We start from the raw sequence: 25,351 nt of genomic DNA on the forward strand, positions 1-25,351 counted from the left end.
CTCGTGCGGCCCGTCTGGTCCGGTTTTACAGAACTTCTTTTTTAAAGGTTCTGTTGGTTCTAGTGGCCTTTCATTGAAATTAGTTCAGCATGAAGAGGTAATGATAGGGGGTGCGAATGTCGTCCCCCCCAGAGCGGTTCTGATGTTTTCGGGTCGGTTCCCCTCCCCCACATGTCTGCGGTCGCAGCTTCTCATGCGACGGCGCTCGGGCCGAGGCGCTGGCACGCGATGCGGCGTGTCGCTCACACTTCCTGTCAAAAGAGGAAAAAACAGCCTGGTTGTCATGGTTACCACCTCCCAATGGCACACACCAGGTCAGAGGTCACGCAGCAGCACAGTTATCCTGGTGACCTTGGTCCTAAAAAAGGTTTGGTGTCACCATGGTAACGGAGAAACAGTCGATTTCTCTGTGATTTTTCAATTTAATATCAGAAGCTCAAGACTTCAGATTCAAATATTAGTTTTATTATGGGATGTTTTGGTTATTATGGGATGTTTTGGTTATTATGGGATGTTTTGGTTATTGGAAGTCAGTAAAGTTTATTTCTAAAACAATTTTTATAAACATGAAATCAAAAAGCCCAGAAACCAGAAAACAACAAAAAACAAAATAATCAAATCAAATCAAATGTTTTAGTTTAAAAACCTTCAGTCAGAAAATAGAGCAGAAGCAGAACTTTTGTTACTACAGAACCAGCAGCAGAACCAGCAGCAGAACCAGCAGCAGAACCGGCAGCAGAACCAGCAGCAGAACCAGCAGCAGAACCGGCAGCAGAACCAGCAGCCTGCTCATGTGACGTTCTGCAGGTCGGCACCAGAACTTTAACCCGTCCTAAAGCGACCAGTGGAGAGAACAGAACCGACAGGATTTCTTCTGAAAATTGTGCAATCAGGAGCACAGCTGCTCCTGATTGGTCAGCTGAGCTTCCAGAGCGGTTCTGGTCGTGTTCAGAGGTTCTGGCAGTAGCGGCTTCTGGTGGTCCGGTCTGCAGAGGTTCTGAGTTTGTTCTGAGAGGCCCACATCATGACACTGCCACCACCAACCAGAACAGGTTTTATGATGGTTCCACCAGGTTCAGTTGAGATCCAGGATTTATTCTTGATCTGATCAAACTAAACCAACATTTAGTTTGATCAGATCAAGAATGTAGAGAAACCCCGACTACTTTATAAATGATGGAATATTTATTCCTATTAAACATAAAGGAACCAATGTGCCGTTCTGCACTTTTACCTTTTTTTCTTTCTTTTCTTTTATTTAGTTGGTATTTCCTCTAATTCATGTAAAACACTTTGAATTGCCTTGTTACTGAAAATGTGCTATATACATAAAATGAGCTTTCCTCCATTAATGTAATGAATTAAAAAGCAAAGTTTCTCTGACTGAACAGAGGAAGTAGAAACAAAATCAGACAGTTTTACCTGTGAAATGCCACCAGGTATCTTTATTAATACATTTGAATAAAAGAAAGAAAGGCTAGAAACATGGCTACAGGGGGCGGAGCTATGACTCTGGCTACAGGGGGCGGAGCTATGACTCTGGCTACAGGGGGCGGAGCTATGACTCTGGCTACAGGGGGCGGAGCTATGACTTCAAGGGGTGGTGCCATTAAATTGGAGCCAGCAGAGGTTTTGCCGCCATGGCGGCGCCCCCTTCAGGTGAGTCGCTGTCTGTCGGTCCAGACTCAATCAGATGGGTCATGTGGGCGGGGTCAGACGCCTCAGCTGACACCTGGGTGGATGTCCGGCGGTTGATGGCTGTTGATGCTGCGCTGGAGCCGTCAGCTTCGCTTTCCGTCCAGCAGGAGTCGCTGTCAGAAGCTGAGGACAGCCGGCTCTGCGGCCAGCGTCCGTTGGTCCGGACCCCGGCGCCCAGCCGGACCCCTGGCGAACCGCTGAGCGTGGTGCGGCGAGACGAGGCGGTGCTGGAGCTGAACGAGGAGTGCAGGTCCTTTTCGTGCAGCCGCAGCACAGCACGCAACAGCGGGAAGTGTCGACCAATGGCAGCACGATACTTTGGATGTGTGATGGCGTAGATGATGGGGTTGTGGACGGCGGAGGCCTTGGCGATGATTGCAGGTACCGAGTTCATGTAGGGGGTCAGCAGGTGGGCGTAACCAGCGGTGGCGGTCAGAGCGACGGCAGAGTACGGCGACCAGGACACGACGAAGAGCAGAATCACTCCCAGAGCCACTCTGGCCATCCGCCACTCGCCGCGCAGCCGCTCATACGCCTTGGTGGTCTCGCCACTGCTCAGCCTCTTCACCTCCTGAGCCGCCCGTCGCACGGCCCTGAAGATGGCCAGGTAGCAGGAGCCGATGACGGCCAGAGGGATGAAGAAGACGAAGAGGAAGAGCAGGATGGTGTAGGTGCGCACCGTGACCGTGAAGCTCATGTAATCCCAGCTGCAGGACGTCTGTAGACCTTCAGGGACGTAGGCACTCCACCCAAAGAACGGCGGCAGACTCCAGCCCAGCGAGTACACCCACACCCCCACGGCCACCACGGAGAGCCGCTGGCGGCTCACTGCGCCCAGCAGCGCCAGCGGCCGCGTGATGGCCAGGCAGCGGTCCGCGGCGATGGCCGTGAGCGTCATCATGGACGCGATGCCGAACAGAGCGCCGCAGAAGGCATAGAGCTCGCAGGCGAACTCTCCGAACACCCAGCGGCGGTGCAGGCTGGCCACGAAGAAGACCGGAGATTGCGTCACCGACATCAGGAAGTCCGCCACCGCCAGGTTGACCACCAGCAGGTTGCTGGGTGTCCGCAGCGTCTTGCTACGACAGAACACGTAGATGACCAGAGCGTTCCCCAGCGTTCCCGTCACTCCCACCAACAGGATCACACAGCCGATGACGTAATGGGCATGCGCAGGAACGTCCACAGTAGGGAACGGGCGTAGCTGCTGCAGGGCGCCGAGGGTGGGAACGAGCATCCCGAGGTGTTTCTGCTGATCTGTGCAGTTTCCTGCCGGGGGGCAGTGAGATGCCATCCTGGATCTGCTGCAGAACACAGAGGTTCTGGCTGGATTCCTGAACCCCAATGGTTCCAGATCTTTGTTCGGTTCTGCCTGGATTCTGTTGCTGGATCAGAACTGCAATCTGTGTGGTGGATGTCAGCTGGAAATCAGGCTGGAGGATGTTTGTCTGGACTGCAGGACGTTCAGAGGAACTTTGAGCTTTTTATGTCGCACTGATCAACTGATGATGAGGGGCGGGGCTGGGGGGGCGGGGGGGTAATGGAACAGAGCCAATAATGCCCCCAGGGTAAATGAACATCTGGAGCAGAACTAACCTCATTATTTCACAGTGGAGACTAATGATGTGGTGGAGCCGGTTCACGTTCAGATTTAAGAACTTCTCCAGCTGATTGTGTCCTGTGGACGACCTCTGACCTTCAGGAGAAACATTGCATAAAGGCCTACCTGCGTCAGACACTCCCTGACTAACATGTCAAAGCTCTTAGTTTAAAAGTTTAAAAAAAGGACGAAGAAAAAGAGGAAGGATCTGGAAACATGAAAAACGATCAACTTCTTCTCAAAAATGATCTTCCAGTTGATAAAATGAGGACCAACAAACAGGAATGTCATGATGCGGCTGTTTGGTGGAGAAACACGGTTGGACCCAAGATGATGGTTTAAGATCCAGGCAGCAACTGGGTCGACTAGAACCCGACCGGGAAACAGGAACAGCTGGGATCTGAATAAACACTGAAAACCCAAATCAATATTCAATGAAGTGCATTGTGGGACATAATGTTGCACAATTTACATGTTTTTATGACATGATGCTACATAACTGCTTTGTGGTCAGAAGATGATGTGCATTCAACATGCAAAGAGAAAATGAATCTCACTGCAGCCTTGGAGACAATCCAGAAGTCTGATTAACAAATAATGAATAATTATTTAGAATTAGCAGAAGTTCCTGGAAGAATCACAGGAAAAGGTTGGACAGATGTTTGGATGGTGTTGCTAGGTGACGGGACAGCAGCAGGAGGACGTTAGCCTGAGGACATTAGCATCCCATTAGCAGATCAATCGATTGGTCAATCAGCTGATAGACAATTTGTCCCAGAGGGACGTGGGGGACACTCTGGACCCATATGGACACTATGTCAATACCAGGAGATTCTTCTGCTTTAGAACATTTCCAAAGTTATGGAAAAGCAACTAAAGAGTTAAAATTCCATTTTCAGAAATGAAGCAACAGATGCAAACAAATCTTTTTTTTATTTGTATTTAGTAAATCAAATTTCCCACAACATCTACAGGTCAGTGAACACAGCAGCTTGAGTCTGTTGCTGCACATGCTCAGTTCTGATCAGCAGGTGGCGCTAACACTTTATTGACATGGTGCGTTAGACTGAGATGAGTCCCATGAACATGAACCGTCTCTATGACTGTTGTCATGACAATTTAATGCAAAGTTGCATTAAAAGTCCAATAAAAGTGCCAGTTTTGCATTATTTTGTAAATAATGACAATTTAATGCAAACTTAGCATTTTGAATTTTATTTTAATTTAGAGCAACTTTGCATGAAAAGAGACATTATTTATTGAATGACGCTTCATGACATCAGTCATAAAGACTCTTCATGTTCATGACGTGTCACATAAAGGCCAGGCAGCTAACGGAGCTCTAGCTCCCCCTACTGGGCGCATCCTGACAGACACGGCGCCACCTGCTGACAGGTGAGGCTCACCTTGACCTGGTGCAGTGTTCCCCAGGGGTCATGTGACCATGATGATGTCATCAGGGTCCTCTGTAGCTAATGCTGCAGTTTCTCAACTCTTCTGTTCCGATGCCCAGCTGGGCAGGTCCTCTTCCTGCTCATCCGGAACTGGGACGCAAACCTGCTCAGGTGTTCCAGGTATGTTCCAGGTGTTCCAGGTATGTTCCAGGTGTTCCAGGTATGTTCCAGGTGTTCCAGGTATGTTCCAGGTATTTTCAGAAGTTACAAATCTTTTCTTGATAAAATAACTTTTTTTCACGTCTTTAGCATCTGAGGAGGTATCGGTCCAATCAGATTGCAGGGAGCAGGGAGGGGGCGTGGCGTCTTCGTGTGTGTTTCAGCAGCAGTTGGCGGTCTGGGCTGGAGTATTCGCACTGTTGGCATGGAAACACTTCACCTGTGTGATGACGGCGAGCGTGGAGGTCCAGGCTCTTCTTCTGAATGCTGATGGTGGAAAACTTGTCAGGTTACCATGGTAACAGGCAGGTACAATATTCAGATGGAGGAACTAAAACACAGAGGGGCACGAAGGGGGTGTGTCTAACAGGTGACTTACCTGCTGTAGCCACAGAGCTGGCAGCGGTACGGCTTCACCTGGCTGTGAGTCCTACTGTGTCTGAGCAGGGAGCTGCGGTCGATGGAGGCGTACGGACACTCAGCACACCTGAACGGCTTCTCACCTGGGCAAAACACAGGAGCAGCTTCCTGACCAATGGTCACCACCCAGATGGGTTACCTGCATCAGTCTCAGGTGTGTTACCTGTGTGAGTCCTCAGGTGTTGCCTCAGCGAGGCCTTCAGTCTGCTGCTGTAGGGACAGTGAGGACAGGTAAAGGGTTTCTCTGCTCCGTGGACGCCCAGGTGACGTCTCAGAGTCAACTTAGAGGAGAACTTCCTGTAGAGGGAACACCTGGGAGCTCAGGTGTGGCAGCCAGGAAGCCAGCCCTGTGACTGGTCGGTCTGTCTGGGTGTAGTGGTGAATTATGGGTAACCTAGTTACCTGTGGCACAGAGAGCAGGTGAGGCCCGGCTGATCCTGGTTCCTGATTGGTGAAATGACCTGGGACGAACCAGACTGGGACAAACTGGTCAGACTGGGAACGGAGCTCCCCGGATCACATGGTGCTTTCTGATTGGCTGCTGAACCGGGGACATTCAGAGGTCGACCAATAGGAGACGGTCTGCTGCCAAAACAAAACTCAAAGTTTTCAGGGATTAGATTCGAAACAAGACGAAATTCAGTAAGGTTTTATGCTACTCCACCCGCTCCACCCACTCTGCCTCTTGATGTGTAGTTGGTTAAAATGACTCACCTGTCAGGAAGCTCCACCCTCTTTGGGTCTTGTGGTGCGGTCTGCCGGGCCCTCCACTTGTCTGAAGGCCAATCAGCTGAAGAGCATCCACCCGTCCTGCCACTCCTCCTCTTCCTCCTCCTTCCTCTCCTGCAGCGCCTCCTGCAGTGCGGCTCTAGCACCTCCCAGCTGTCGGCCGTCCGGCCGCAGCGGCTGCAGCCAAAGCCACCGCCAGCTCGGTGTGACCGGACGTGGACGTCCAGCAGCCGTTCTGACAGGAGCGTCAGGGGACAGAGGGGACACGGCAGCCGGCTGGGGGGCGGAGCCTCTCCTACCCTCTGGTCTCGGCCGTCGGCGGGAGGAGGCCTGACGGAGGAGATCCGACAGAGTCCCAGGGTCATGAGGTGAGCGGACTGGGCGGACTGGTCCGTCTGCTCTTGGGTGGAGGGAGGCGTTGCTGGACAGGACAGCTCCACCGGCGCCCCCTTCAGGGGGAACATGGAGGACTCCTCAAACAGAGTGCTGACCTGCAGCACCACAGAAGAAGAAGGTCAAACAGGGTTGTGTTACCTCGCAGGTGAGTGTGTGTGTGTTACCTCGCAGGTGTGTGCCACCTGAAGCCCCTCCTCTGTGCTGATGTCACAGGTGGGCGGGCTCATGTCACCCAGCATGTCGTAGAGCAGGAAGTCCTCATCTTCGTCGCTCTGCTTGGATTCTCCGTCCAGACTCAGCCGGTAGGGCGACTCTGGCTCCGCCCCCTCCTGGCTCACCTGCTGTCCGTCAGGTTCAGTCAGGCAGGTGAGGGCGGGGGGGTGGTGGCGCAGCAGAACGTGGCTGCTGATGGCCGCCTTCAGGCCGGAGGTGAACTGACACACCTTGCAGCGGTAGAGCTCCACCAGGAAGGACTCCACCTGCGACAGACCCTCCACCTGCTGGCAGTACAGGCTGGAGCTCATGGCTCCACCCACCACCTGCAGAATCACCGGGCTGATGTCACTGTAGCGCTGCACCAACCACGACATCACCGCCGCCGCTGCTCTCTGATTGGCTGCCTGCAGTCATCTGGAGATGATTAAAGCAGTCAGAACCAGAACCTGGCTGGTCCAGCCTCCACAATCTTCTGTGATTGGTCACAAGATGCATGACATCACAGCAGGGGTCAGGGGTCAGACTCCAGAAAACCCCATGACAGTTTTCTGTTTTCATCCTTTAAGAAGCCATTATTGAGAATTATTGACTCTATAAAAGGAAATCGCTACAGCTGAAATTAAGCATGTTTGGTTTTTATTCATATTATTATTTGATATTTACTTTGACCAAACTTAATTAATTATTTTTGTTTGATCATTTGTGAAGCTGTTCGGTCAGCTGAGCAGTAAATGAACTTTAACTATACGTCCTGCTGCTTCCGCCAGGATGGATTTATGACAGAGTGATCATCTCTCCGGGAAGAACATCTCTGGTAGACCCCGTTACCATGGTTACGCTCTGCCGTGTTTCTTTCAGCAACGTAACCCCACCGGCCGAGTAGTTTCCTTTTTCCTGTCACGGTTCTGGTTCCGAATCCCGGTGAACAGAACCAGGCCGATCTCAGTCTGACCCGGTCCAGGATCTTGTTAGACCCCTGGCTCGGTGCTGGACCTGCAGCTCCATGTTCCGGTTCGGCTCGGATATGGTTCTGCTGTTACCATGGACACGACAGGTGGACTTACCTGCTGCGATCCGGTCCTGGAGCGTCCCGGTTCTGATCCGGTTACAGAGGAACAAGTTCGATCAGCTGGTAAGTCCTCAGAGAAACCGGAAGCTGCGCAGACCAGCTGCGTGAGAAATCCATTTTTTTTTTTTTTTTTTTTAAAAACAAAACTTTATTGAACGTTTCTTTTTTTTAAAGTATTTATTTTCTGAACTTTATTATGAATGTTGTTTAAAAAATACATTAAGACCATGATGTAATATATGACGTAATAATGTGAACTGAAGAAGAAATGTAACAAATTTATTTAAATAACTTTGAGTCTTTCAGGTTCTACCAGAACCGGATCTAGAAAAGAAACAGGACCTGGATCAGAACCAGAGGAATCAGCCAATCAGAACACAGCCCAGGTGGAGCAGTAACAGCAGGAGGAGAAAGAGAGGAGTCAATTTGTCCTGTAGCATCCTGACTACAGAAACAGCTCAGCATGACCCCAGCCAGCTGTAGGAGGACCGACCAGAACCTCCCCTGGATCTTTCCAGGGGAGGATCTGAGGTTATAAAGTGGATTATCAGGAAGCCATGAAGCTAAAACAGCAGAAATGTGATTTCTGCTTTTAGTTTCCATCACAGCGGGCTCTGCTGCCCCCTGCTGGTCATCTCGGCCTGTTACTGCTCCCTGCTCAACAAAGTTCTGACCCAGTTAATCTGAGGATTAGCCGCCTCAGCAGATTAGTTGCTCATCTGCTGCAGTTGACATGGCGGCCCAGAGGAGCTCGGTTCTGCTCGCAGGTACGTCCTCCACTCACCTCACTGGTTCTGGTTCTGGACTGCCCAGCTGACAGAACCAGAACCAAATCCAGACAGAACCTCTGGTGCTTCTGCTTGTCTACCAATATAAGGTCAAAGGGCAACAAATGAGTAAATGTAACGAAACGCGACTGATTCTCAGAAAATAATGAAGAAACATTTTTCTCACTTCTGATTGGTCTGTTTGAGACCAATCAGCCAATCAGAGCTCAGTGTTCAGGAAAACACTCACAGTGAGACGTTTGTCTGAATGGAACATCTATTTACCTCCAGGACCCATTTCCATCAGAACTAGCTGAGCTGTGGTCCTGATCCAGACCGGATCGGATCTGGATCTTTAGACAATGCTTCAAGGTTCCGACTTCTCATTCAGCCTTTGGTTCACCAGGTCACCAGACCCGGAAGCAGGTCGTCAGAACTGAGGGGAGCATGGAAACCGGTCCAGAACCTCGGAACCTCAGCCTGCTGCTGCTGGTTCCGGTTCTGATCATGTCTGTCCTCTGTGTCCCCAGGTCTGCTGCTGGTACCGGTTCTGTTGGGATCAGCTTTCGTGGAGGAACTGGACGACTCGTAAGTCTTTACCAGACATGGAGTGAAGTTCTGGACCGGGTCAGAACAGCTGGGCCAGAGGTTCTGATGGTAACTCTAGAGCATAGCCAGAAATGTTGGGTCCAAACGGTGGGTTAGGACGGGTTCGGGTGGTTCTGAAAGCCCTTACGGCGTTTGGAGCAAGAGTTTCTGCTGGTTCAAATGGAACCGTGTGGGAAACGTTTCCATGACAACATGGAGACATCACATGATGTTTCCAGTGGGTTCGGCTCTGTACTTTGACTAGGCCACTCTAACCCTTGAATCTGATGGGAACATCCCATAATGCCTTTGATCATCTTGCTTTAACTCCACCATCTTCCCACAGCATGATGCTAGCACCACTACGGTCACCATGGTGACGGCGTGTTTAGAGAGCTGGAGAAGTTTGAGTGGTGTGGAAACCTCTGAGCTTCTGTTCCCTTCCTGACTTTGACCAAAGCAGTTCTGATGGTTCTGATGGTTCTGATGGTTCTGATGGTGGTCCGCTTTCCTCCTGGTGACCCATCACAGTTTGCTGCAGCTCAAACTGTGATGGGTCCTCCCTGTAGCTGTTGTCGGAGCATCGTTGTGCTGATAGGAGACGCCTTGGCTCCCCTCATGATGAACCAGGCAGTGGGTGCTGGTGCAGCCAATTATTGTCCTGATTGGGGGATTATTAACCCCCAATCAGGACAATAATCACTCTGATCTTATCGTCTGATTCAGCTTCATGGAAACTACAGAACCAGAGGAGATCTGGCTCATCCAGGTACTTCTACTCTGATTGACTACAGTAATCTGATTACTCTGAGTGATTACAGTAATCTGATTACTCTGTCTCCTCAGTTTTACGCCCCCTGGTGTTCCTTCTGCAAACAGCTGGATCCTGTCTGGCACCAAATTGGATCAGAACTTCGGAGTCTCGGCTCTCCGGTTCGCGTTGGAAAATCTGATGCTACAGTCAACACTGGTCTGTCCCTTCAAAATAAAAGCATGCACTGGATGGAGGTTTTGTTGGCTGGCTGACATTCTGCCTGGTTCTCCCAAAGGTTTGGCCAGAGAGTTCAAGATCCGAAATTATCCTGCCATCCTCATGTAAGTCTTGACATCACCATGACATCACTGTGACATCACTGTGACATAACTATGTATGTCTATTATACGTTTTGCATTAAGCTTTGCTCTGGTTTTGGTGCAGAAATGGAGCAGAGGTTCTGCTTCCCACAGGTAGTCAGACGGGTTCTACTAGGTAGAACCCGTCTGACTACCAGTAGTACCTGACTGTTCTCTGCTGCGTTCTCCTTCAGGCTGAAGAACGACGTCAAGTTCAACTACCCCGGGTCCAGAACCAAGGAGGCAATTATGGACTTCGCTGACCGGGTCTCAGGGTGAGTTTGAAGTGTGAAGATATTAGCATAAAAATTACAACTGTTTCAGGCAGTGATGTCACAGCGATGTCACATGAGTATGATGACACTGTGTGATGTCATTCAGGCCGCTGGTTCGTTCTCTAAGCAGCAAACGCCTCTTCCAACACGCCGTCAGCCACCATGATGTCCTGGTCCTTTATGTGGGAGCAACGTCAGAGCTCAAGGTGCACGCGCGCACACACACACACACACACACACACACACACACACACACACACACACGCACACACACGCACGTATGCGATGAACCAACTTAGACAGGACGTGAACCAGCAGCTTCCTGCTTCTCGTCAGGTTCCGCTGTAATATGAAGGTTCCTGTTTGACCTCCAGAACCAATGAACCCGGTCAGTACCCGGTTTCTGACCCAACCTGCTGTGTGTTTGCAGGGAAACCTGACAGCTGCAGCAGAGGAACTAATCGTCCACACTTACTTCTTCTCTGCCAGCAGAGAGATCCTGCCACAGGTAGGGTGGTTCGGCCCGGTTCCACTGAGCGGATCAGGTTTGTCCAATGTTTCATGGACCGCCGTGTTGAGGAAACGGTTTTCAGCAGAAGCCAGCAATGAAACCCAACCATCTAACGAAGCATTGTACTGGAGCAACTACTACCATCCTGCACCGACCGGATTTAACCGACCCGTACCACGCCGACCCTTAGTGACCCGCTCAGTGGAATCAAACCGTCTGTGGTGTATTTGGTTGTTTGGACAGTGGCTGACGGCTGACTGTGTTTCAGGAAGTGACTCTGACGTCTCTACCAGCTGTACTGCTTTTTAAGGACGGGACATACTTCATTTATGATGGTGAGACATGTTGGGGTAAACCTGCGGCTCCAACTCCTGGAGATGCTGCCTGATTAGATGCCATAACCCTTAAGATGTGAGCCAGTGATCAGAGCTCAGGTGAACCTTCTGTGTTTCAGAGGAACAGGATGGAGACCTGAAGTCCTGGATCAAAAGAGAACGCTTCCCCAACTTCTTTCTGATTGATGGCTACACCCTGTATGCCATGGGGGAGTCAGGTAACAGCACCACACCTGTGTCAGCATGATGTCATCACCAAACAGGTAGACTGAAGGTTCTACAGCTGAGGACCAACTCTGGACTCGCTGTTTATAACCTGATTCTGTGTTGGTCACCCAGTCCACATGCTGACCTGGAGTTAGAACCCTGGTCACCAAATCACTGGGATTCCAGATGCTTCAGATGAGCTGCAGGTTTCCATGAGCTGAATGTATTTTAGACATCTGAGAAATATTTCCAAACTGAGGTTGTGGCAGATACTCTATTGTCTCTTAACCTGAACTGGAAATGATTATTCTTGCTTTAGCTTAATCTTGTTTGGATCTCTGTGAAGAATGTTTCTCACAGAACCCTCTGTGGACCGGTGGCAGGATTCTCATGGCTCCCTGGGCAGGTGGACTTTAATGCCCATTTCAAGATGTTTGTTTGGACTTGGAGAGCTGTTTAGGGGGGGCACCGGGTTATACCAGAGAACATCTCCAGTGGATCCGTTGGGTCCTGATGTAAGAGCCTGTTGATAGTAAGAAGAATTTGGCCCAGTGTCTTTCCCTGGTGGACCAAATGGTGGTCAGTGTCCTCAGAACCAGGAGGCAGAGCGGGAACCAGGAGTGCTGGGACAGGGAATGAACTAAGAGCTCTAGAATCAGTTTTTAGGTTTAGGTGATGTGGTTCCACCTTTCTCCTGAAGGCAAACTGGTCTTACTGGCTCTGCTGGAGGAGAGACACCTGTGTGAAGAAAACCTAAGGTGAGCAATGGCTGTCTGACATCCATGTATCAATTCAACGTCCTGCTGTGATGCGTTTCCTGTTACTTGTTTAGGTATAAGCTTCTGGTGGAGAAGGTGGCCACAGAGCACAAGGACACCTATAGCAGGTCAGCTTTTATTGTGAAAGGCACACTGGAAGAGGAAGTGTATTGCTGACTGTGTCTGTGTGTTCAGGAAGTTTTACTTCGGTTTCATGGAGGACAGCGGGTACATCGACGGACTCATCATGGGGTGAGTTTTGCCGCTTCACCTGTTGAAGTTTGTTAAGCTCATTACAGCACCTGTCCCTGCTGTCACCAGAGAGGCCCCCGTCCCCTCCCTGATGGTGGTCAACCTGTCCAACGATGGCTACTTCCTGCCGCCAGCCCCCATAGAGACAGAGCTGCAGCTGCTGGACTTCCTGGACGGTGTGCTGGACGGCGGTGTGGAGGTATAGTGGGGCGATGTGGCAGTTGGGATGGTTTGGGGCAGTTGGGATGGTTTGGGGCAGTAGTTTGGGGCAGTTGGGTGGTGCAGTGGGTTCCTCTGAGGAGTTGCAGCGCTGCAGGAAGTCCTTGTTTTTTCTCTCATCTGCTCCTCAGGCTCTGGGAGGAAACGGCTTCACTCAGCGCGTCCGACGCTTTCTTTACGAGACCAGAATGACACTAACGGTAAGTGACATCATCAGCTCACTTCCTGCTTCCTGTCCGAGCCTCTGCTCACGGCTTGTCCCTCTAGCCGGTATTCAGGGATGCCCCGGTGCTCGGCTGCTTCCTGATTGGCTTCCCGCTGGTGGTCGGCTGCGTGTTCTGCTACCTCTGCATCAAGAACCGACCCGGTTCTGCTGATGATGACGAAGACACTCCTCTGCTGGCGCCATCAATGCAACGCAAGAAGAAACTGACAGAGAAAAAGTCCGACTGAGTGGACGTAGAGGAACTAGACTTTAGGTCCAGAAATGTAGACCTTAAAGAAAAGGTTCTGGTTTGACCCAGATGTACTTTCAATCAGAAAGTTTCATTAGTCAGCTCAGTTGTGTCTGTTTTAATCACAATTAAAAACATAAATCAGTGAAATGTCTGAGGCTTTATTCCCACCAGGAGATTCCTTCGGTTGGCCTGGTTGGTCTGGCCCGAAAGCAGATTTTATTTTTTCCGTTTGGTGAGGGTTTTTTTTACATTGTGTTCTTGTGCAAGCAGACTATAATTTGTAAAGAGAGCCTGGCGGCTGAAGATTGTTGGATAGAAATGATTGGAAAAGAAATCAAATATAGAGGTCTGTCTTGCTGCATTTGTGCTGTTACTACAACTGCAAGAGCAGCTCATTCAGCCCAGGTTTTGTGAGGGGATGTTTGTCATTTTGAAACGGTGTTGATAAACGCTGCTAAACCGGCCAATCATTGCAGTATAATCGGTACACGCAGGAGCGTTAGCAACACTTAAGGCTCATTGCTGCCATGACGCCCAGCTACGGTGGCTCATGAAGTCTAAAAAGACGTTTGTTTTCTGTAGTTGATCCAGGAGGAGAGCTGCACCTGGTAGGCAAGGCAACAAGTAGCACTGCTGCCTTGCAGCAAAAAGGTCCTGGGTTCGATTCCCGGCCCGGGGTCTTTCTGCATGGAGTTTGCATGTTCTCCCTGTGCATGGTGGGTTCTCTCCGGGTTCTCCGGCTTCCTCCCACAGTCCAAAAACATGACTGTCAGGTTAATTGGTCTCTAAATTCTCCCTAGGTGTGAGTGTGTGTGTGTGTGTGTGTGTGTCTGTATGTCTCTGTGTTGCCCTGCGACAGACTGGCGACCTGTCCAGGGTGACCCAGAACGTAGCTGGAGAGGCTGCAGTTCCTCCTCCTGGTTCACACCAGAACTGAGGTTCGGGGATTTTACCTGCCACTGCAATGACATTTATAATGAAAAACGTTTTTATGATTTCAGCATCAGACCTATGTTTTTATACAAAAGTCTATGTTGGAAAATAATATTCTTGATGAGAGTTAGATAAATTTGTTTTTGCTAAACTGTTTAATTAATAATTATTTTTGAAGGGAACGAGTTTATGCCTCCAAATGCATAAACTAAATTACAAAATTAAAACATAACCTACAATGGCACTATAAATTAAAAATGTAAATATAATCTGCACACATACCCCCTTGTAGTCCTTGTCAATCAGTTTTCCATATAACAGCATCAGGGGGAGCACCGTTCCTGGAGGTTCTGCAATACCAGGTTGGTACGAGGAGTGGACGGAGTAAACCCCTAACCCATCTCCAAAAATCTATTGAATATATGGTCCCCGGGTAGGATGGATATTAGATGTTAATGTAACATGCAACCCACAAAAACAGGTTAATTAATTTATACCATATATATATATATATATATATATATATATATATATATATATATATATATATATATATATATATATTTAGGAAGTTGGGCCTAATCAGAAGATTCTAAATTCGAGGGAACCCAGGTATGAGCAACAACAGAACACACAGAGTCTACAAAAAAAGAGCAAAATTTAATATAATAAACAATTGTGGATCCACATTTAAAACAGACAAACAAATATTGCACGCTTTAAAAAATAATAAATAAATAAATTGAATACTTCAGTCTCCAATGAATCAATTCTGCAGTCTCAAAGTCTCTCAGCTGGTGACCAGTCGGGTCACTATCTACCCGTGCGCCTGGTCCTCTGGGCTGGGGCTCCATCCAGGTTCAGGAGAATCTCTGGCCCTCCAGGCCAAAAGTGAATCATATAAGCTCCAAAAACCTGACCTATAACAAGGCCAAAGTAAAACATCTTAGCACATAAGATGCCAGCATCACTAAAGCTTAAGCTATATTTAATCATTTCTCAAGTTCTTATGTTGTACAACAACAAGTTTACAGAATACAAATTTTCCAACATATTAGTAAAATTAAAGAGATTAGCTTATATGTGGTAAAAAAAGAATATAATATACATTTGTGGTGGGATGGTGTTCCACCCTCCCAACTACACACACCAGGTGTAGCGACTGATTGGTGGGCGGGCCAGATAGCTTTAAAGCTGAGCAGTCCGCTGCGAGGTGTGTGTGTCTTTGTTTCCTTTACTGTATGTTGGCTGCCCAAGTGGCTGGTGTGCTCGATCCACTCATCCAAAATAGTAAGTGCCATTTTGCCATCTGGCTGGGATTGTTGTCGGGTTCTGGTGCAATACCTGCCGTGCGTTTCTGCAGCGTTGCGCGGCTGGAGTTGGCGGCTGCAGTTGGAGGTTGGTGCGGCGAGCGGCTTCCATCCAGCCCTCGCCTGCTGATCCGCTCCCTCCCTGGTCGGCTGTGTCACCACATCTGGGTAAGCTACCTGTTTAGAATTTAATTTACCTTACCTGAATCCAGGGTTAACGAGTTTTCTAATTTAGGATTCTTTCGGAGTCGCAGCGCTTGGACGCTCCTGCTGTCTCGTCTTGCCGGTTTTGTTTGGGCCGCTCTCGACGGAGCCTGCGGACGTTTGGGCTGGCGGAACGAGCGGGGCACGATTCCTCTGGCCCCGTGAAAGGACATTAGAAGTCTGACAACAACAATTTGTCCCATCGTTTGCAGTGGTTGTGTTCTTTTCTTTGCCGTTTGTTTGCTTATTATTTAAATTACTAATTTGTTTGCTTTCCTTTGTTTTGATTTACTAATTTGTTTTCTTTTGCGTTGCATGTTTTGTTTGTTCATTCATTTTGTTGGGAATAATTTAAATTGTCCTTATTTTGATGCCTTTTCCTTTTAGGGGCTGAGTAGTGGGCCTGAGGCCATGTTTTAAAAGAAAAGTGTTTTAATGAAATTGGTTAATAAATCATTGTAGACTACTCCGTGCTCTGGTGCGTCTTGTCTAAAAAGATCAACCCCCTCTACTGGTCACACATTCAATCTTAAAATAAATGCAATTGCATAGAACAATACAACATACACAACAATAACAATACAAAATCTTACAATCAATTTTATTTCATATTAAATTTGATAATTTAATAGGTATTTTAGCCAATTTTCACCAAATTTTCTTAACCAACTGCCGAGCGCGTGCGATGACTCACCGATGTCAACGGCTATTTTTCGGGCTTCAGTTGTTAATTGGGGAAACCCTCCGAGATCTAATAAAACAAATTTAGTACTTTGAATTACATATTTAGTGAATTTATATTAATATTGTTTTCCTTACCAATTTCCAGATTCGTCAATTACTAGCTCTTCACGGAAACAACCGTCAGCTGTTGAAAGGGGCGGGACAATCAACCCCATTGGCCGACGCGAAACCAGACCTCGCCAGCCATTGGCCGCTCAATCCGTCAATAGAAGCTAACACTAAAGGCATATTTCACATTTTTGAAGATTAACTTTATTACCTTTTATCTCTTTTGGTAGAATAAGACATTAAATCAACATCTATTATTATTTTTTGTGTGTTTTTAAACACCAGGTTACATTAAACTGATAAAAACATATTTTTTTCCCTCGAAATATTTTATTGTTACTTGGGACATTTTTTAAAACATGGCATTGTACAGTAATACAGACATTTTTCTTTTTCTTTTAATAAATAGAATTTCTCAATTAAATCAAAAGATGATAAGAACAAGGACATTTGTTTGTACATAGGAGACATCATTATCAATTTAACTGGTAGCCACACTGCTCCGCTCTGGCCGAATACTGGCCAGTTGTGTGGAGTCACATTGTTTCTTTTCGTAACACATTAGGTGAGATCAATGTGTATATATTTGGGAAAATAAGTGAATGAATAAATAAGTGGATCGTTTTGTGAGTGTTGCTGATGACTGTCAACTGCTATGGCGGTTGCTTTGTTGTTGTTGTCGGTTATTGTCAGTTGTTTTGCCGTTTGACTTGTTTTGTTTTGGGGAACTGTTGGCTGTGTTGTTGTTTGGAATCTATACGATCACACCTAAAAAAATATAAAAATAAAAATCAGAGTTCTGAGGAGCACTGGTGGAGCTGTGGATCAGTTGTGTGGAGTCACATTGTTTCTTTTCGTAACACATTAGGTGACAACCAACAGGAGGGTTACAACTGTCCCTTGGTTATCTTCAAACACCTTTACCGTTTCCTCAAAACTGTAGTCCATGTCCTGTAGTAGTTGGGATAGATAGAGTGCTTCTTGGATAGTAGCTGCTAATGCTACATACTCAGCCTCACATGTTGACAATGAAACTGTTTGCTGTTTCTTTGTTTTCCATGAAACAACAGCTTCACTTGGACTTAAACTAAAGCAATAGCCTGTAGTGCTCTTTCTGTCAAGAACATCGTTGGCCCAGTCGGCATCAGAGTATCCCATCAGCTCTAGTTTAGTGTCACACTTGTTATAACACAACTCATAGTTCTTAGTCCCTTGTAAGTATCTGTACACGTGTTTTAAAGCCGTCATATGTTTCTCTCTGGCATCAGACATATGTTGTGACAGTCTGCTCACAATCCAGCTTATATCAGGCCTAGTTCAGGTCATGATGTAGATGAGGCTGCCCAGCATTTCTCTGTATTTTCTTTGATCAGTTTGTTCTCCTTCTGGAACCAGATCACATTTGATCTCACTTGGAGTGGCTCTGGGTTTACAGTCAGCCATACCAAACCTTTCCAGTATCTTTTCAATGTATTTGGACTGGTTCATTTTGATAGAACCTTCTTTTTGTGTGAAATCAATCCCAATAAAATGTGTGAGATGGCCAAGATCTTTCATTTTAAACTTACTTTTCAGTTTCTCTTTGACCTCTCTAAGGCACATCTCATTGCTTGCAGCCACAACTATATCATCAACCCACACGAACAAAATCACCTTTCCTTTGTCAGAAATTTAACCTGGAAACCTTCGGGTTGATCCATGTATATTTCATGGTCAATCGGTGCATGTAAGTATGCGGCTTTAACGTCCATCTGGTTCAGTGTAAGGTCATGTTGTGCAGCTAGTTGCATCAACACACATAGTGACGTCAAGTTTGCAGTTGGAGAGAATGTCTCTGAATAGTCAAGTCCTTCTACTTGGCTGTATCCCCTCGCTACATACCTAGCTTTATATGTCTCATTCCCTTTATCATCCTCCTTGAGAGCATATACCCACCTTCCCCCCACTGTCTGCAGTCTAAGTATTACAATCTGTCTTTTACCTTCATTTTACACATTGTGCCATCAGGAAGGATCATTTTGTTGTTATTCTTCTCAAAGTTGAATCTTGCTCCCTTCGAAGTTGCTGCATCCACAGATAGGATGTTTTGTGGGTATCCTGGAATCAGGAGTGCATTCGTGAGCTTGACACTCACAACTTTCCCCTCGCAGTCGGTCAGCTTGATCTGTGCATCTCCTTTCCTCAGGACACTGCCGGTGATCCGTGTTCCATCAACTAGCAGCATGATGTGGTTCTTGGGCTGGAAAGTCTCATCAAATTTGATGAAAGCACTGTCGTCAGTCATGATGTGGGCAGATGCACCGCTGTCCACCAGTAGATCTTGCTGCTGTGTGCTGTGGGGTTGCCATTCACTCAACCGAAGCACAAAGACTCTTCTTCATTCGTGGTTTTATGCCTGTCCTCAACACGAACAGTTAGTTGTCCAGTGTCTGTAATGGCGGCCACCTTGTTACTGTTTTGTGCGTTGGTCCACCTGCGCTGAGTTTTCTTCTCTTTGTTTCTGCAATCTTTTGCTTTATGCCCTATTTTCCCACAAATAAAGCATTCTCCGTTGAAATATTTTGTCTCTTTAAACTTAGGTTTGGACGCTTTGTAATTTGCAGACATTACTTCGACTGCTCGGGGCCTGCTGCGGTAGCGCAGTGTGCATTCAAAGCTCCTCAGCCTCGCCTTGAATTTGTTGAAAGTTAGCCTTTCTTTTGTCTGAGTGACATGCACAGAAAATGGGTTGTATTCATCCTTGAGACCTTTCAACACCATCGCTGTCAGAAGTGCATCACTAAAGGTCTCTTTTCAACACGGCCTAGATAGTCCGCCAATGTTTCCCCTTCAGCCATTAGCACATTGGTTAGCTCTGTGTATAGCCCGACAATTCGTGGCTTTTCTTCAGACTCAAAATGGCGTCTCAATATTTCTAAGCTTTTCTTGCCGTCATCTGGCGCTTCATAGAGGATTAGTACGGTGGCCGACAGGTGCAAATGCGCAGCAAAAGAGAAAACATGCAAACAAAAAAAAGACACGCGCACAAATTAAATGCGGCAAACAAAAAGCAAATAAAATGCAGCAAACAAAAAAGAAAACACCCCCGAATGAAATGCAGCAAACAAAAAGTGTTGAAAACGGAAGTGCTCCAGACCACTAGGGGGAGTCAAATAAAATAGTATTCATTTATATGGGACCAGATGCAAGATTCAGAGAAAGAAATTTGAAAGAAAGTAAAGGTACGTATTACTATATTTCTTTTCAGATACGCCGTCTTTTATAATATTTATAATATTATTATAATATAATATGTCTTCTTTTATAATATTTATAATATTATTATAATAATATAATATGTCTTCTTTTATAATATTTATAATATTATTATAATATATAATATGTATTCTTTTATAATATTTATAATAATAATAATAATAATGGCTACCAGTTAAATTGATAATGATGTCTCCTGTCTTATTTTATAAGTAAGTTAATACTTCTGCAAAGATGTATTCACGAGGTACAGATGATGAGGAAGAATCCAGAGATTCTCGAGTAAATACTGGGAGATCCGCTGCAGAAGAACCAACAACATTAAAACAAAATCTCTGTATACTAAAAGTTGAGCAGGACCGGGATGAGTCTCGTCCTTCCAAGCAGCGCTGGTGCTCAGAGGGGATCCCCGCCCTGCAGCTCCTTCCCTCCTGCCTCACCCGGAGAGCCAGGCCGCCGCTGCTGTTACATGGATTTACATTTGATTGCAATGACTTAAGCTGTATGGTTGAAACTGATGAAATCTTTCACTGTTTTTGACTCTGAGCCTAGAGTGGCCTCTAGTGGAAAATAAGGGCCTGTTCAGCCCAAACTAAACATTGAGTTTGAGAGCATTTTTTGAAATCTAATGAAATTGGTGTCAAACATTTGTTTGGTTTGTACACTAAAAAAATGTTAGATATTAATAAAAACGTTTTCGGATGTCGTCAGTCAAAAGCAGCACAAACAATTGGCTTTGCTTGCTGCACAAACCAAATGTGTGACATCAATTTTGTTAGATTTGATAGTGTTGCGCTCATATTTAAACGTCTATGTAAGGACAATACCATCTTTCAAAATACGTATTTTAATCGCCAGTGTTTCCATTGGAGCTCTGCGTATCACGTGACCAGAAGTTCGGGGTTCCGAAGTTAGAATTTGAGGTTCTAAAGGCAATTCCTCTGCAATCCTTTCTCTGTTATTGTACTGAACGGCTTTTATTCTGAAGGGCAGTTTAGACGCTGAGGGAGCTTCCGGGGAAGGCAATGCTAACAGCTAACGGCTAATAGACTGAAAACTTAACTTCCCGTCACTTTCCGAACAGAACCAGGACCCAGGAACCGCTTCGAACCAACAACCGAACCTCTTCTCATGCCGCTTCAGCTCTGACGAGGCTTTTGGCAACCGTTCGTGCACGCGCCCGGTTTCCATGGCCACGGAGGAGTTGTACGAGGTAAAGCTAACATGCTAACAGTTAACTTAGTGAAATTTGTAGCGATTAGGTAACCCAGTTGGACTGTGAAGTTCTGAAGAACCGGGTAAGCCGAGCCTGAGCGTCTCTTTTTAACATATGGAGGTGATTCTCCCTTACATGCTTCACATTGTGGGGGAACATTAACACTTTTTGGGGATGTTATTGCTGTTTTTCCAGCTGCTGTTTGGTCTCTCTATAGTTATTCTGCTTCATCTCTTCCTCCTGAAAGCTCAGGACTTAAAGGACAAACCAGTCTGTAGCATGGGTACTGTTCAGAAGAACTGGTTCTACTGGTGAGATTAAGATCTGGCCTGGTTCTGACTTTAGTTCATTTATATCTTCGTCTCTATTTATCTAGATCTGCGGCTCTCCCTTTGCTGAATAATCGGTTCTGCAATTAATTAGCGCATTTGTTTCTGTGGATGCGAAACTTAGCGATAAAAATAGCGGTAAATGATTGGCTTTATGGAGTAATTAATTCAGATTCTCTTTATTGTCATTGAACAAAAGGCCAGAGATGCAAAACGTTTGGCAAATAAATGGCTCAGCATGTTGACCAATAAGAGGGAAGCTGACCGAACGCCGGTCAACTGGGTCGGGTCCAGGGTCTGGTTCCTTTGCAGCGCAACCGGGTCGCGTCCAGGGTCCGGTTTTGCTGCAGAAGAACCGGGTCGGATGGAGGTTCTGATGCTGCTGCTTGGTCCAGGTGGAGCGCATCGTTGACAGGCGGCGGAGCAGGAAGGGGCGGGTGGAGTACCTGGTGAGGTGGAGAGGCTACGGCTCAGAGAGCGACACCTGGGAGCCGGAGACTCACCTGTCCGCCTGCATGTCCTACGTCCACGAGTTCAACCGACGGCACTTGGAACGGGACGCTGCCCTGCTGCGCTCCACCCGTGGGTCCCCCTGCGGCGCCATCCGACCGGAGCCTCGGCCCCCCACGGAGGCCCCACCCCCGGACTCTTTCGGTCCCGCACGCCGCAGCGTGGACCTGGCCAAGAGCGGGATCAAGATCCTGGTTCCTCGGAGCCCCATGAACCCGCGGCCGGACTCGGAGGACTCGCCCAGTGAGGCTACGCAGAGCCTGGAGGCGGGCGCTCAGGAGGCGGGAGCTCAGGAGGCGCACCCGGTCCCACCGGAGGTCGCCCTGCTGGAGAAACCGGTGGCCATCCAGCTGGCGCCCGGCCAGGAAAGGGCCCGCATGGGGACCCGGCCCCGGAACCAGAACCCGCTGCCATCGCTGCCGCCACCAGCCCCCATGACCCCCATGACCCCTGCGGCGGTCCACTCCCTCTGCAGCTCCGGTGAGTCTTATTGACACCAGTCAATCTGTAAACAGGTGAACAGGTGATCCCTCTGCCCTGGCTTTGATGTCTGAGTTATAACGCTTCCAAGCCTGACTTCCCGTTTCTGTCTGCAGGGAACACAGCGGTGATGGAGGCCGTTACCGGGGCGACCGGAGCCGTGGGAAAGCGGCGGCTGGAGGAGCGCTCCACATTCGACAAGAGGCTGAGGGTCAGCGTCCGCCAGACGGAGAGCGCCTACCGCTACCGCGACATCGTGGTGAAAAAACAAGATGGCTTCACCTACATCCTGCTGTCCACCAAGAGCTCCGAGAACAATGCGCTCAACCCGGAGGTGAGGCCATGCCCCACTGCCGCCATGTTCCCAGGCCACGCCCCAACGCCGCCATGACCCACCCTCTGCTGTCTGACAGGTGATGAAGGAAATCCAGAGTGCCATGGCAACAGCGGCGTCCGATGACAGCAAACTGGTGTTGATCGGTGCTGTCGGTAGCGTCTTCTGCTGTGGCCTTGACTTCCTGTACTTCATCAGGCGACTGGCAGACGACAGGAAGAAGGAGAGCATCAAGATGGCCGAAACCATCAGGTAACATGGAGACGCAACGACTACGAATCACCTCCTCCGAGTCCTCCATGTCTCCTCCTCTCTGTCTCCTCAGAACCTTCGTCAACACCTTCATCCAGTTCAGGAAGCCCATCGTGGCGGCAGTGAACGGCCCGGCACTCGGACTCGGCGCCGCCCTCCTGCCTCTGTGCGACGTGGTGTGGGCCAATGAGAAGGCTTGGTTCCAGACGCCGTACTCCACCTGCGGCCAGACGCCCGACGGCTGCAGCTCTTTCACCTTCCCTCGCATCATGGGCCCGGCCTCGGTGAGACGAAACTCTAGACTGGGGATTAGAGATTGGAGACTGTAGACTAGGGACTAGAGACTAGAGACTAGGGACTAGAGACTGGTGACTACAGAATGGTGTCTAGGGACTGGAGACTGGGGACTAGGGACTAGACTAGGGACTAGAGACTGGTGACTAGAGAATGGTGACAAGGGACTGGAGACTGCGGACTAGGGACTGGAGACTAGAGAGTGGAGATTAGAGACGGGACTGGAGACTAGAGACTGGTCACTAGGGACTAGAGACTGTAGACTGGGGAATAGGGACTATAGACTGGAGACTAGGGACTGGGAACTAGAGACTGGGGACTGGAGACTAGAGACTGGTGACTAGAGACTGCGGACTAGGGCCTGGAGACTAGAGAGTGGAGACTGGGGATTAGGGACTATTGACTGGGGACTAGGGACTATTGACTGGGGACTAGGGACTAGAGACTAGAAACTGGAGACTAAAGACTAGGGACTGGAGACTAGAAACTGGGGACTAGAGACTGGGGACTGGAGACTAGAGACTGTAGACTAGAGACTGGGGACTATAGACTGGAGACTAGGGACTGGGAACTAGAGACTGGGGACTGGAGACTAGAGAATGCGGACTGGGGACTAGAAACTAGGGACTAGAGACTGGTGACTAGGGACTGGAGACTAGAGAGTGGAGATTAGAGACTGGGGACTAGAGACTGGTGACTAGGGACTAGAGACTGTAGACTGGGGATTAGGGACTAGAGACTGGAGACTAGACCTGCATCATGATCCCGGCTTCGATTAGTCATGTTCAGTGATGACGAGTTCTCTCTCGTCCCCTGACTCGTGTGTTGCAGGCTAACGAGTTGCTGCTGGGCGGCAGGAAGCTGACGGCCCAGGAGGCGTGTCTTAAGGGTTTGGTGTCGCAGGTGTTGTGGCCGGCAACGTTCACGCAGGAAGTGATGCTACGGATCAAGGAGCTGGTGGCCGTCGACTCTCAGGTGAGGGATTTTCTCACATTTTGCCGGCGGCTCAGCAGGTTCTGGTGGCTCAGTGTGTTCTGGTTCTGGCAGGTTCTGCAGGAGTCCAAAGCCCTGATGAGGAGCACCAGCCGCGGCGCCCTGGAGCAAGCCAACGAACGCGAGTGCGAAGCCCTGAAGCGCGTTTGGGGATCCCTGCAGGGAACGGACTCCATCCTGCAGTTTCTGCAGAAGAGAACAGAACTCTGCTAGAACCAGAACCAGACCGGTTCTGCCTCTGTTTCAGGACCGAGATGTGGTGGTCCAGCCTTGGCCCAGTGGACTGGTCTGGTGTCGCCCATTGTATCTGAGCAAACCTGCATGTTCTGGACCGACTCCTGGTTCCACCCGATTCTGGTTCCGTATGGGCCGGTTCTTGTCGTGTCTGGTCCTAAGTCCATGTGGTTCTGGTTCTGTACAGGCTGGACCGGGTTCCTCTGTGGTTCCTGTTCTCACATCTGTTGGAGAGAATGGGATTCGACCTGGATGGAGGTTCTAGACTAAACCTGGCTAGTGGTTCTGGTCCATAAAGACTGAGACTGTGCAGCGCCTCCCCCAGGTCTGGTCCACCTCCAGGGGGCGCCAGTGAACACTCATGATGCATTCTGGGTAAATGAGACTGTTGGAGATTGTGTCACATTAAAGTCACATGACTAACTGTGTGGTTCTGAAAATGTTCTGATCGGGTTTGATGTTCAGAATCCTCCCATCAGAACCGGTCTGACGCCTAACGTCATGTTGACGATTGGTCTAACAGCAAAGTTCTCTGTTTCTGATTTTGCTCACTTTTCCACTTCCTGTTTGTACAGGAAGTGGAAAATGTGACAAAGTTGATCCAAGTCATGAAAATGACAAATGTTTTACAGTAATAAATAACAATTAATTAAATAATAAAACTATTCTGCAAATAATAAAACAACAGCCATCTTTAAAAATGGCCATCATCCTGCAATGCTAGTGGTTGATGGAAAATCTGAGAAACATGTGATCCTAGGGGTTAGCATGCTAATGCTAATAGTTGTGTTAACACAGTGTTTCCCAATTCCAGTCCTCGGGGCCCCCCTGCTCTGCATGTTTTAGATGTGCCTCTACACCAGAACAGCTGATTCAAATGATTGCATGACATCTTCTGCAGCCACCAAGTCCTGCAGGAGCCTGTTAATCACCCAAAGATTCAATCCAGGTGTGGCAGAAGGAAAATACCTAAAACATCCAGGGCAGCAGG

At 48.3% G+C, this 25,351-nt stretch overlaps 4 protein-coding genes and 2 long non-coding RNA genes across 18 annotated transcripts; 3 read left to right on the plus strand and 3 right to left on the minus strand.

Annotated features, from left to right (window-relative positions):
• Positions 1–1,413: 1,413 nt before the first annotated feature.
• On the minus strand, positions 1,414–4,085 carry opn4.1 (opsin 4.1). Its single transcript, XM_044134873.1, has one exon. It carries the CDS (start codon positions 2,990–2,992, stop codon positions 1,610–1,612), a length of 1,383 nt encoding a protein of 460 aa, XP_043990808.1. The 5' UTR covers positions 2,993–4,085; the 3' UTR covers positions 1,414–1,609.
• A 127-nt stretch (positions 4,086–4,212) lies between these two features.
• si:dkey-154p10.3 (zinc finger protein 2) lies at positions 4,213–7,861 on the minus strand. Of its 5 annotated transcripts, none has more exons than XM_044134868.1 (7): positions 7,737–7,861; positions 6,621–7,086; positions 6,046–6,551; positions 5,734–5,913; positions 5,495–5,643; positions 5,291–5,414; positions 4,213–5,178 (listed from the first exon to the last, which is right to left on the minus strand). In XM_044134868.1, the coding sequence occupies exons 2-7, from the start codon at positions 7,044–7,046 to the stop codon at positions 5,025–5,027; spliced, it is 1,539 nt and encodes a 512-aa protein (XP_043990803.1). In that variant the 5' UTR covers positions 7,047–7,086; positions 7,737–7,861; the 3' UTR covers positions 4,213–5,024. The 5 variants fall into 5 exon arrangements, with proteins under 5 accessions (XP_043990803.1, XP_043990806.1, XP_043990807.1 ...); XM_044134871.1 differs by having other exon boundaries at positions 5,495–5,628; positions 7,737–7,860; XM_044134872.1 differs by having other exon boundaries at positions 5,495–5,541; positions 5,734–5,916; positions 7,737–7,860.
• On the plus strand, positions 7,103–13,364 carry LOC122841521 (protein disulfide-isomerase TMX3-like). Of its 8 annotated transcripts, XM_044134878.1 has the most exons (18): positions 7,106–7,804; positions 8,048–8,508; positions 9,039–9,165; positions 9,443–9,729; positions 9,823–9,865; positions 9,943–10,066; positions 10,146–10,191; positions 10,404–10,484; positions 10,591–10,690; positions 10,915–10,992; positions 11,264–11,330; positions 11,450–11,548; positions 12,238–12,295; positions 12,370–12,423; positions 12,491–12,547; positions 12,617–12,746; positions 12,898–12,966; positions 13,034–13,364. In XM_044134878.1, exons 5-18 carry the CDS (start codon positions 9,827–9,829, stop codon positions 13,217–13,219), a joined length of 1,188 nt encoding a protein of 395 aa, XP_043990813.1. In that variant the 5' UTR covers positions 7,106–7,804; positions 8,048–8,508; positions 9,039–9,165; positions 9,443–9,729; positions 9,823–9,826; the 3' UTR covers positions 13,220–13,364. The 8 variants fall into 8 exon arrangements, with proteins under 8 accessions (XP_043990812.1, XP_043990811.1, XP_043990810.1 ...); XM_044134876.1 differs by lacking the exon at positions 9,443–9,729 and having other exon boundaries at positions 7,105–7,804; positions 8,040–8,508; positions 9,039–9,096; XM_044134875.1 differs by lacking the exon at positions 9,443–9,729 and having other exon boundaries at positions 7,105–7,804; positions 9,039–9,096.
• A 1,504-nt stretch (positions 13,365–14,868) lies between these two features.
• LOC122841176 lies at positions 14,869–16,137 on the plus strand. Its single transcript, XR_006372349.1, has 3 exons — positions 14,869–15,447; positions 15,521–15,635; positions 15,703–16,137. It is a non-coding gene; the product is annotated as an uncharacterized LOC122841176 (long non-coding RNA).
• On the minus strand, positions 15,740–16,588 carry LOC122841177. The gene is made up of 3 exons (XR_006372350.1): positions 16,491–16,588; positions 16,366–16,422; positions 15,740–15,824 (listed from the first exon to the last, which is right to left on the minus strand). It is a non-coding gene; the product is annotated as an uncharacterized LOC122841177 (long non-coding RNA).
• A 4,083-nt stretch (positions 16,589–20,671) lies between these two features.
• On the plus strand, positions 20,672–24,784 carry cdyl (chromodomain protein, Y-like). 2 transcript variants are annotated; one of them, XM_044134505.1, is made up of 7 exons: positions 20,672–20,931; positions 21,659–22,253; positions 22,370–22,587; positions 22,667–22,839; positions 22,913–23,123; positions 23,965–24,108; positions 24,181–24,784. In XM_044134505.1, exons 1-7 carry the CDS (start codon positions 20,908–20,910, stop codon positions 24,337–24,339), a joined length of 1,524 nt encoding a protein of 507 aa, XP_043990440.1. In that variant the 5' UTR covers positions 20,672–20,907; the 3' UTR covers positions 24,340–24,784. The 2 variants fall into 2 exon arrangements, with proteins under 2 accessions (XP_043990440.1, XP_043990441.1); XM_044134506.1 differs by having other exon boundaries at positions 20,897–21,016.
• The last annotated feature ends 567 nt before the right edge of the window (positions 24,785–25,351 follow it).

The sequence above is a fragment of the Gambusia affinis genome, linkage group LG12 (assembly GCF_019740435.1).
Source record: "Gambusia affinis linkage group LG12, SWU_Gaff_1.0, whole genome shotgun sequence".
In the NCBI taxonomy this organism is placed as follows: domain Eukaryota; kingdom Metazoa; phylum Chordata; class Actinopteri; order Cyprinodontiformes; family Poeciliidae; genus Gambusia; species Gambusia affinis.